The following is a 12,364-nucleotide window of genomic DNA, read 5'->3' as shown; positions in this document are numbered from 1 at the left end:
GAATTATAAATAAAGATTTGTTATTTTGCCATTTGGCGTTTTAGTGGTAATTGTCCGCCCACAGCGATGGGCGCAGTTACTTACCTGTAATTAGGTTGATCTAACCTTTTTGTACTTGGGGCATTTGAGCCCAGTTATTCACCTAGCCTTGTGTGCAGATAATGAGGATCTTGGGGGAGAACTCCATACCTCCTCTTTTCTGTTTTTGAACTTGACATCCTGACTGAGAAATCCTTTGCTGAGCATGCAAGACTAGTCAGCAGAGTTCCAATGAACCTTTGTATCTGCCATAGTCTCACATGGAGCAGCAAACTAGTGGCTTATGACGGTTACCAAATGTGATCACAGAGATTGCGTGGTTTGGAATCATGTGACATGACCCAGAAACCCCCAAATTATGAAGCACTCCAATAACTGACCTTCAGGCACTCAAATGTACAGGAATCTTCACACATCAGGGAGGAAAGTAAACAGGAATGCCCGTTTTATAAGTTAGCCTTTAATTCTTTGTTCAATACTTTTATATTACAAGTGGATCAAATATAACAAATATGCTCATTGAACCAATCAATCCCAAGAAATCAGAATATACAAAACTGTATAGCGGATCAGACCAACTGTGTATCTGCTGGATACATGAAGGATTACTTACAGATCAATGCACAGTCACAGGGTGAAAGGAGCACTGTATGTCTTCTCTCAAGATTACAATACTGCCTTTTGTACTAGACTCAGAAGGCACACTTTATTATCACAATTTATTTTCCAATGGCATAAATATATTAAAGTAGTACCCTTGTGATTTCCTGCCTTTAAGCACAGTACCATCAATTAAATGCAATTAGTGCATCATTTTCTTGACGCTCTCAATTTGTAAAACTTCAATGACTACTGTAATACTTTAGCAGTGCACTTATGTATCCTTCCAATACACATTAAAATTCCCTCTTCGAAGAGTGGAAATAAGCAATAACTAGTACATGAATTCAAATGATTCAGCCCACTTATTTCCTCCATGTAACTTAATCATACAATGCTGCTTAAAAACCAAGAGCTTGTTTAATAATGTAACTTCAAACTTAACTTTTTTTTTGTTTAGCGCTGTAGGGTGTGCAGTAATCTATAAGGGGTCCCTGCAAATGACCAGAAAAGAATAAAAAAAAAAAATACAAATAAAATAGCGAAAAGGAGCAGATAATAGGATGACTTAGCCCAATTTTGACGTTGAATAGTCTCGGCACTTTGCGTCACTGATGCATGATGGTACTGTAAGGTTTTTGTGTCCCACTGTCGCTTTCCACCCTTGCAGATTGCTTCAGAAAAGTCATCCACATAGTGCAAATTAAGGCTTCCATAGATCTTGGATACACAGTAGATATATGACAAAATACGGCATTCACTGGACTTTTAGGTAGCGATCCTGGACAAAGTTATTTGTCGACTGTGCAAATACCACTGTGTCTTTGAGTTTAAGCTGCATATAGATCCAATTATTATACTGGCTTAAGTTATCCATCTGTCTCACTACCTTTCAATACCTTTGTTTTAACAGTTGGACATCGTGCACAGGACAGCAGCAAGCGTATATATATATATATATATATATATATATATATATATATATCTGAAATACTCTTGATATTTTTCTTCAATCAACTCTCCATTGTTAAACCAACAAAAAGGAGTGTTATTATTAAATGCAAGTTCAAATTACAGACGAGCTTCATGATAAGGTACCGGTTATGTAAATAAAAAAGGAGTGCACTTCTCTCTGGCTTCTCGGAGCCGTCTCCTTGAATGAGTGAAGTGTTATGATAATACCCTGCCGGCAGGAAGAACTTGCTGCTGTTTTTTTTTTCCAGCCAACCTGAGTTGTAGTTCAAGTGAATAAATAGAGGGAGAATTATGAAAATCCTAGTAGTCAAATCCCTTCCTGCCACCAGTGCCAAAGGATCCAATAAACCTGATTCTAGTTCCGGTCATCTGATTCTCACTGATTACAAGGTGCAATCTATAATACAAGAAGATGCCAGCTCCCATAGCTGGGGAAAAAAAAGATCCCAACAACACCACATTTCAATTCTTATGCATCCCATTCATTACTGGATGGTCCGGCAACATATTGCTTACAATACATTGCTGGGCTCTCCAGTGCCGAAATGGGTTAAATAATTCTGAATGCTGAAACCCCAGCAAAATATTAGGTTATCACTGTGAACTGCCACTGAAGGCAGTTTTTTCCCTGTCTTCCATAATTTAGTTCCTATGAGGCAAAAAAAGAAAAAAGATAAAGAATAAAAACATCAGATTGTGTTCTTATTTGGTTGCGGTAGCTTTGTCCGTTGCAACAATATTTTTTTTAGGCACAATAGAGGGGAAAAGGGGGTCGGAAATTAGAGAGTTTGCGCTAGACATTAAGCATGTCCTCGTCGCTGTCGTCATGAAATGAAGCTATGTTCAGGTTGTCCTCTTTTTTACGCTGGCCAGGCCTGCTCTTCCCTTTCGGCGCTTGTCCTCCATTCAGTACTCCTACCAAGTTCTCGTCACTGCCGGAAGTGAACCGGTTGTTTGGCTGATTCGCATTCCTTTCTTTGCTCCTTGCAGACTGAATCCTAACTTCTGGAATGGTTAAGACTTCATCCTCACTGTCCAGATCATCCACGTGCAGCGAGGTGAAAGCGCCAGGCTTGACAGACCTAATGTGGCCATTCTCGTGATGCTGTTTCGTGCGGTTGGTGGACACTTCTTCCATGAGGCATTCGGTCTCATCAGCTTCTTCAGTATTGATCTTCAGGATAAAAAAAAAAAAAAATACACATTACCTCAATACATTTCAATGGGGACTGTGTTTGGCATCTTTTTTCCTTTCTTCATTAAAAATGTTCTAGCTCTTCCTTCCTCAAATAGTGCATCATTTTAAGGTGCTTCACCTGTTCATTAGAGGGTTACATTACTTCCAAACATTTAGGAGCATATTTACTAAGCAGTCTTCTGCTGGAAGACACCTTATAGCCATTTGACTTGAATGGGTTATTAGGTGCCTTATGACCGGACTGCTTTGTAGACATGGTCCTTAATCTTTCCCTTATGTGTTTCCACTACTTTCCTGTTGATGGAAGCTTTTTACCTTATCACTTTCTCTCTGATGCTCCATTCCCATTAGTATCCGTTAGAAACCCATACAGCTATATTTCAAGCAATGAAATATGAGGCACAATTTACAAGAAGCAAACTCTGTATTTTCATTTCTAACTGGATATTTTGGTACCGTGGCTGGCAAAAAAAAAAAAAAAAACGTATAGCCGAGCATATAAGGAACATTGAAGTAGGTTTGACCACACAGTGTGTCAAACTACTTCAATGATTCCTACCAGTTTAAAGGAGCAATCCAAGCAATATTCTACATGTGTGTTTAAATAAATCAGTTCTGTAGTATTAAATACTTACTACCTTTTTTTATTTTAAAATATAACTCTTAAAGCCATTTTTAATATACTGAGCATCTTTTGATTTCTATAGCAGGCTTTAACCCACCTCCCCAGCAGTGCAAGATCTCTAACACTTTCCTGTTTGTGATAATTTGTTGCTAACATTCCCAGCACTTTGAGCTGCAAACTAACAATAGATATTGTTACCTTAGTAATGTAAGAATACATGGTAGCTGCTGAGTTACACTGACTGAAGGATTGCTTTGAAACTGAAAGGCAGCCATTTAGTGAACCCTGGGAAACAGGATTTTGCTGATCAATCACCCCAGAACCAAATCGATTGGCAGCTTAGGTAATTAGTTTTCAATAAAGGTAATCAAATGGTGTGTGTGTGTGTGTGTGTGTGTGTATATATATATATATATATATATATATATATATATATATATATATATATATATATATATATATATATATATATATATATATATATATATATATATATATATATATATATATATATATATATATATATATATATATATATATATATATATATATATATATACACACACATACATACAGTACATACATACACACTTATTTTTTTTAATCTGCTTGGATTGCCAGCTATATTTCAAGCAATGACATTTGATGCACAATTTACAAAAAGCAGGTCTGTTTGGGTCTGTATTTTAATTTCTAACTGGACATTTAGGTACAGTGGCTGGCAAACAATGCTTACCTTGGTATATTTGTAGGCAACATTTGAACTTCTTCTACAGCAGTTAGTTATCCTGTACATCATCGTTTCCCTTAAACAAAGGTACAATATTAAATCGGGATGACGTTTTGTAATTAAATAAATATGGTATTGAATATGGAGACAGTATTAATCTTGAAACCAATAGAGGACTTAGAATGGAACACAGACAGACTAATGGTTCATATTTTCTCATCAGCTAAAGCAGTAATAGCTAGAAATTGGAAACAGACCGACCCGCCGACAATTACGGAAGTAAAAAATAAACTAAATTATATTATGGTAATGGAAAAACTTACCAGTTTAATTCAGGATAGATACGGAACTTTTCTGAAAATATGGGGGCCGTGGATGATTTACTGGGAAACAAGTGCTTAATAAATCTCTAAATATCTTTTCTCCAATGATATACCATAAAACTGTAATGTGAATCGCGCCAAAAAGTAAATACAAGTGTAACAAAGTAGAATTGGATGTACTGAAAACAAAGCAAAGATGGAAATGTATCCTCCCACCATCAACCCCCCCATCTTTTCTTTTGTACACTCTCCCTCCCACCCCAAAATAACTTGTGTAAAACGAACAATAAAATACAAGTTTAAAAAAATAAATATGGTATCGTGCTTTTGTTCATTACAGTTTGAGACAAAATCAAAGTGCAATATGATCACTCAATATAAATGATATATTAAGGTTGAAACTGAATTGACAGTATGCCCCTTTATGTGCAAATTTCAACACCTGAAGAAAAATGTTGTCTAAACAAGTGGTTCACAATCTGTGCGCCGCGGCGCCCTGGTGCGCTGTGGCTTGCCTAGTGGGGCGCCGCGATTATCCTCCCCACCATCACTCCGATTATCCCACCCCACCATCCCTCCGATTATCCTTCCCCACCATCCCTTCGATTATCCCTCCCCACCATCCCTCCGATTATCCCTCCCCACCATCCCTCCGATTATCCCTCCCCACCATCCCTCCGATTATCCCCCCCCGCCATCCCTCTGATTATCCCTCCCCGCCATCCCTCCTTAATGCCGGCTGGGCCGCAGGGGATTGGCTGCAGGTCAGAGGAAGCCGGGGGCGGGGCTTCCGCTGTGTGCAGAGCACACGGTGAGTGTGTGTGTGTCTGCCTTCCCGCTCCTGGCTCCTCTGTCTGCTAGTGGCTGCGCGGTGTCCCGTCCCCTTCTGCCCCGGGTGATAGGAGAAGGTAGGGGGGTGATATGAGAAGGTGGGGGGGGGTGATTGGAGAAGGTGAGGGGGGGAAAGAGTTGTTCATTTGCCTGTCCTGGCGGTGGGTGCAGGGGGAGGCAAGGAGCCGTCTGCCCGGATCTCCTGCCTTTCCTCCTCCTCCCCCCCCCCAGTCACTCACATCCGTCGCTGCCTCTGCTCTCCAATGTGTGTGTGTATCTGTATCTGTGTGTGTGTGTATCTGTATCAGTGACTATGTGCAGGGAGCCGCCTGCACGGATCTCCTGCCTTTCCTCCCCATCCTCCCTCCCTCCCTCCCTCCCCCCCAGTCACTCACATCCGTCGCTGCCTCTGCTCTCCACTGCGTGTGTGTGTATCAGTGTGTGTATGTATATATATCAGTGAGAGTCTGGGAGAGTGTGTATCAGAGTGTGTGTCAAAGTGTGGGAGAGAGTGAGAGAGAGTGTGGGAGAGTGAGAGAGAGTGTGGGAGAGTGTGGGAGAGTGTCTGAGAGTGTGGGAGAGAGATAGTGCCTGAGAGAGAGTGTGCGAGTGTGCCTGAGAGAGTGTGCCCGAGAGTGTGTGCCCGAGAGTGTGTGCCCGAGAGTGTGTGTCAGAGTGAGAGTGTGTGTCAGAGAGAGTGTGTGTCTGAGAGTGTCAGAGAGTGAGAGAGAGTGTGTCTGAGAGAGTGAGAGAGTGTGTCTGAGAGAGTGTGTCAGATAGTGAGAGAGTGTGTGTCTGAGAGATTGAGTGTGTGTCTGAGAGAGAGAGTGTGTCAGAGAGGGAGTGTGTGCCAGAGAGGGAGTGTGTGTCTGAGAGAGAGTGTGTGTCTGAGAGAGTGTGTGTGTCTGAGAGAGCGAGTGTGTGAGAGAGAGTGAGTGTGTGTGAGAGAGAGAGTGTGTGTGTGAGAGAGTGTGTCTGAGAGAGTGTGTGTCTGAGAGCGCGAGTGTGTGTCTGAGAGAGCGAGTGTGTGTGAGAGAGTGAGTGTGTGTGAGAGAGAGAGTGTGTGTGTGAGAGAGAGTGTCTGAGAGAGTGTGTGTCTGAGAGAGTGTGTGTCTGAGAGAGTGTGTCTGAGAGAGAGTGTGTGTGTGAGAGAGTGAGTGTGTGTGTGTGTCTGAGAGTGTGTGTCTGAGAGAGAGAGCGTGTGTCTGAGAGAGAGAGTGTGTGTGTCAGAGAGAGAGAGAGTGTGTCTGAGAGAGAGAGTGTGTGTCTGAGAGAGAGAGTGTGTGTCTGAGAGAGAGAGAGTGTGTGTGAGAGAGAGAGTGTGTGTCTGAGAGAGAGAGTGTGAGTCTGAGAGAGAGAGTGTGTGTCTGAGAGAGAGAGTGTGTGTCTGAGAGAGAGAGAGTGTGTCTGAGAGAGAGAGTGTGTCTGAGAGATTGAGAGAGAATGTGTCTGAGAGAGTGAGAGTGTCTGAGAGAGTGAGAGTGTGTCAGAGAGTGTGTGTCAGAGAGCGCGAGTGTGTGTCTGAGAGAGCGAGTGTGTGTCAGAGAGAGTGTGTGTCAGAGAGAGTGTGTCAGAGTGTGTGTCTGAGTGTGTGTGTCTGAGAGAGTGTGTCTGAGAGAGTGTGTCTGAGAGAGAGTGTGTCTGAGAGAGAGTGTGTCTGAGAGAGTGAGTGTGTGTGTCTGAGAGAGTGAGTGTGTGTGTCTGAGAGAGTGAGTGTGTGTGTCTGAGAGAGTGAGTGTCAGAGAGTGAGTGTGTGTGTGCCTTTCCGGATGTGCAGTATATATATTTTACATTTGTAGTCGTGCTTACGTCATGGGAATTAATAATGCCAGTGTTATCCAAGTATTACCGTAAAGTGGTGCTGCTTCTGCACTGAACTAGGAAATATGCAGCACAAGTCTGTGCCAACAACGAGGTGGAGTCAAATCCATAGGAAATATACAAGGCCATGCTATATACATTACAACAAAGGTTTATAAACACATACACCCGGCATCATTTTAATATCTGATGAGAGAATTATACTGAGTAAATACACTAATAAAGCCTTCAGATATGCATCATTTCATCTACATACATTTGCTAAATACCTGTATTTATGAGCAAAACAACATGCGCCATTGAGATCACTCAAGAATTATCTGAATGGTTCCTTAATAAATTTGGCTATAGTGTGTCTTACCTTCTTTCTTTTTTGTAAAGCAGTAGCGCTACCAAACACACAGTCAGACCCACCAGCAGTACACTGAGGATCGCGCCCAAAGCTTGGCTCCTTCCGGACAGGCCCTGGTAGTTCTGATCACTATTTTCAGGCCCGGCTTCATCGTTTCCATTCCCCTTTGGCCTGCCACATGTAGAAAGTGAGCCAATTAGAGCCAATCATAAATACGATTGGATACGCAGATTTAAAGGGAAAATTCAAAACCTTTAAGACATGACACAAAATAAAAATACAAAAAATGGCTGGTTCAGGACCAAAATATGATTTGGCCGGGATAAAAAAAAAATACTTTATCTTTTTTGGCTCTTTGACAAGGGCAGAGGGGACTATAGAAAACAGTTGATTGTCAAACACAGCCCCATTGGGGCTGAAGGAGTACAGGTATCACTGTAATAATGTCACCGATTATGAAGTAGGCGAACCTGGTTTGAATGCAAGTGTCATCTCTCCTTGTGACCTTAAGCAAAATCAGCCTCTGTGCCTAAGGCACCAAAGTTAGATTGTATGCTCTATGGGACAGGGACTCCGTATCCCTGCAAAATTCTATGCACAGCACTGTGTACACCCTTAGTGCTATGTAATAAAAAATATATTATATTAATATTATTCAAAGGCCCCAAGACATTTATTTGAAGGAATCCAAAATCTAAGCTATTAAATACATTTGTTTAGGGAAGCCAATTAGACCAATACAATGTTCAATACAGACCCAACACACACCACTGCCTGTCTTGACATATAATGACGCCCTGCGTTTTTTTCCCAACATTTAAAAAAATTGTGGAACCCAATGAAAATGTAATATTTCCATTACTAAATGTTTAAAAAAATAATGGCGTCTTGTAGTGTAAAATCTGCCACTATCACATCTGTATCATGCAACCCCCTGTTAATCTCCCACAGAACCTCCAGATTTTCATGGAACAGAGGTTGAAAATCACTGATGCACTGTGTATCATCCAAGGTCCATAATCTGAACAAGGGCTTTTCTGGAAAGATCCAAAATTTAGTTTTACCTTGGTTACAAGCTGCATTTATTTTCCCAATTACGACCTATGGTTGGTGGCCTAATAGGTACACAATATAGAACTCCACGCTCTTCAGAAATAAGGTTGCAAGAGTCAAATTGAAGATGAATACAAACATTGGAAACCGTGAGGCCCATATAAAGAAGTCATTTGCACTATGAACATGTAGTTGTCTTTAGAGCACCAGTCTATCATCTCTATTCACAAAACATAAACCTTTAAGAAAATGATATAATCGCAAAGCTTTATAAATCTCCGAAAACTGTTTTTTTGTGTGGCCGTTGTCATATTTTCAAACAGCTGAACGTGTATTTCAATGTTTGCAAGTACATATTTAAAAAAAGCCACCCTAACACGCTGCACGCAGCCAATGGAGGTAGCAGTAGTGGTTTGGGGCCTTTAAAATGCTTAGGAAATTCAATAAATCATAAACGTAATGTACGTCACATTTAATTTCATATATTTTGTTGCATTGTTATTGTGCAGAATGGTGCGATTAAGAGTTATACAATATCTATAACACCCGGCCAGAAAATAAGATACCAAGGAATGTTAACTTACACCAAAGGACAGACTGCAGAAGTGAACCAGGAGAACAAGTACTGACAATCTGTTGTCTCATGAAGGAATTCTGGGATTCCTTCCTTGACCATTTGGTCACATTGGAAGAATATTGTGGAGGTGGCATTTTTTGTTGCATCTTTACCACACTTTGAGTCGGAAATAAACACAACATCCAAATCATCATCTGAAAAAAAAAAGTTTCGCAAATTAAGCAACATTTTTGCAAACCTGTTTCCACATAGTTAGACAAGAAAAAACAGCGCACAACGCATATGGTGAAGTAAATTCAATAAAAGTAATGTATTAAAAAGGTAATATATCTGCGTACATCATAATAGAACAAACAGGCATATCATGTACTATGACGTGTTACCAGACACCACACGCCGTATCATTACTCTTTTCAATTTCAGTAGCTTTGTATGTTATACTATTGTGCACTGGTACCAGAAGGCATATCCCCTTTTAAACATGTAGTGTATTTAATTGAAAAACGTTGTTAATAACCTAGAAGGATTCATCTGGAAAAGGGGGTGTTGTACAATTCAAGATATACCCAGACTTCCTGTCCCCGGAGCCGTGGCGTAAAAAGCAAAGCACATCGGCTCACAGGACAGTAAAACTGTGGCTGCCTGTAGGGGAGAGGGGAATCCGTTCTTCTGAATGGGACACCGCACAGAGAGTTTCTCGCTGGTGAGGATGCAGTGGGATCCTGGATGAAAGGTAAAACACCAAGTCTGTATGTCTAGAGCAGCGCTGCGTAAACTGGGGGGTGCACCCAGTTACAGAGGCTCCGGGGTCTTCCCCACAGCATTTAAATTAAATGCCGGGGGAGGCGTGAGGTCTCTGTATCTCACTTACGTGCTGCCAGCCGGGTCTTCGGCGAAGTGTCGCCATGGCAACGCGCGTCAAATGCCGCGACGGGGGTCACATGACCCGCGACATCATTTGACGCCGAGCCATTGGAGAAGGGGGGCGCAAACGCTGCAGCACCCGGGCAGGGGGGCGCAGCGCATGAAGTTTGCACACTCCTGGTCTAGAGAAAGCTTCATTATAACCCTTGGCAGCCCCCTTATTTCAACGCACATTTGTCCCTATACCCTGGTCCTTCCGGAATATAAAGATTGTCGCTGGCCAGTCAATTCCATCACTGATCAAATGCCAAATGATAATGCTCACGACTGGTTTGGTTAAAAACCAAGAGGGAAAACCCCCAAACATCTTACCTTCAATGTAATATTTCACATTACTAAAAGAACCAACTGTTCTTATAAAGTTTCCATTTGTTTTAACTTGACATACGCTGGCTCCACTGCACTTCTGGTTTGCAGAGTTTCCAGAAAGCCGAATTTCATACTTATACTCATCACCATTCAATCTTAGATCACCAGAGGCATTGTATGATCTAAAAAACGAGACCTGAATGTGAGTCTCGCCGTTCGCAAAGATGTTACAATTACCAGTTCTAGTACAGTACAAAATGTTTTAAGCATAGGTAACGGCAACCACGTTGACAGATGAGGCCCGTTAAAATTTGTGTGAACCAGGATTGAGTTCAAGGATGAAAGAGATGTATAAAATAACCATTTATGTTTTGATTGATTTTAAAACAAGGATAACCGGGATTTAAAAAGTATTGCAGTCTCATCAAGAAGAGAATTAAAAAGAAAAGTCATCACATTAATGGGGATAGAAGCAAAGTGATGGAGGACAACCTGTTACATAGTTTTATTCCATGACTCAATGTAAAATGCCAAAAATAACATCAATGAAAAGTGGAACACAAAGCATATAGCTGTACTTATAATAGGGGAAACATTAATAATTTCTGAAACATGGAACAGAAAGAAAGATTTAGTCCAGCAGTCTGTCAGGAATTCATGATCCTGAGGGGTGTGTGATATATACAGATGAAGCAAGACTTACTGCCTCCGAGGGTTCGAGAGGTTGCGACTCTGGAGCATGGCCGGGCTGGGGCTCGATCGCGGCCAAGAAAGTCGTAAACTGCCCGGGAGGATTAACTCAGCGGGGGTCCTTGCTTCTGAATGGGACCACCGCAGCGTTACTACTATCGAGCCAGCCACGCGTCTAAGAGCTGCGCAGAGGGCCCAGAGAGAAGCGATCTCTGGCTCCCTAAGCAGCTCTTACAGCGATCCAATGTTTAATTATTTTTATTTTTCTATACTGTATTGAAGCAGGGGGTCTCCGGGAGTGAATCCAATTAATTTCAACTACAGGGACCCCCTGCTTGCGGAAATATAGAACCCCGAAAGGAGTGTCGGTAGCCCCTCCGTCTGGGGTTTAAAGCTCCCATGCCACACTAATAAATGTATTTTAAGGGCTGTTCTTGCACAAGATGAAAGCGAACCAAGGACAGTGACATGTTTAACAGGTTAAATGTAGTGGATTGCCACCTATTCAAAAATAAAAGTATATGGATATTTGATTCATTATTTTAATGTTTAACATGTCCATGGCAAACAAAAGATTTGGAAAGTTTTTACAATGTGTATTTAAGGTCTCTTGATCGTAAGAACGGTTTCCGGTCTTCAAAAACCCAGGTAGTTGTTGACCATGCTCCATCTTTTGTTTGCAAAGTAATTATATATGTAACGCCATCATTAGTTTAATGATAATCCAGACGAAGAGCAATACTCATTCCCTAGAAGGAATATTTAAAGGGCAGACGGTTCTGGGAGAAATTGTGCTATCAACATATTGGCTTCACAAACAAAGGCAATAAGGCTGAATGGACCACCGACCTCATATACAGACAGCTAATGTAAGAAACAAGGACATTAAGTAATTATTGCGCAATGTAAGCAAGTGGCAGAGGCTCAAGTTGACCTCACATGATTCACTTAATCAAACACATAAAAGGTCACTCACTTGAAGTAAATGTCAGCAAGACTGATGTTTGCGCCGTTTTCAAGATGTATTGCTCCGTCCACCAGCTGGACCTCTTTCTGGGTCACAGCGCAGGCTGCTCGGGACTCCCATGTAATTTTATATTCACAAAGTTCCTCATCAAAACTAGCACACAAGAGGACACAATGCTCATCATTACAACGCATCACTACCGTAACCAATCACCATCTCTGCAGCATATTAGCCAATGGTTGGCTTATAAAATATAGAATGATACACCTAGAGGTGTGGAGGCAGAGAAGTGTCGCCAAAACGTAATCTAAAAGCAGTTGTCTACCTTTTCAATCTAAAGGTTACATTTG

General features: G+C 41.5%; 1 protein-coding gene across 1 annotated transcript in view; it reads right to left on the bottom strand.

Moving 5' to 3' along the window:
* Window positions 1-480: 480 nt before the first annotated feature.
* IGF2R (insulin like growth factor 2 receptor) overlaps window positions 481-12,364 on the bottom strand; it is a 126,999-nt gene continuing 115,115 nt past the window's right edge. Inside the window, exons 43-48 of the mRNA XM_075597099.1 lie at window positions 12,024-12,167; window positions 10,361-10,539; window positions 9,132-9,318; window positions 7,504-7,665; window positions 4,174-4,243; window positions 481-2,788 (exon numbers count right to left, since the gene is read on the bottom strand). Of these exons, the coding sequence (XP_075453214.1) occupies window positions 2,408-2,788; window positions 4,174-4,243; window positions 7,504-7,665; window positions 9,132-9,318; window positions 10,361-10,539; window positions 12,024-12,167 (1,123 nt within the window). The 3' untranslated portion in view covers window positions 481-2,407. The remainder of the gene's footprint in view (window positions 2,789-4,173; window positions 4,244-7,503; window positions 7,666-9,131; window positions 9,319-10,360; window positions 10,540-12,023; window positions 12,168-12,364) is intronic.

The sequence above is a fragment of the Ascaphus truei genome, chromosome 4 (genome assembly GCF_040206685.1).
Source record: "Ascaphus truei isolate aAscTru1 chromosome 4, aAscTru1.hap1, whole genome shotgun sequence".
Classification (NCBI taxonomy): Eukaryota; Metazoa; Chordata; class Amphibia; order Anura; family Ascaphidae; genus Ascaphus; species Ascaphus truei.
The sequence above is the reverse complement of the archived record's forward strand: the minus strand, read 5'-3'. Positions and strand labels throughout refer to the sequence as shown.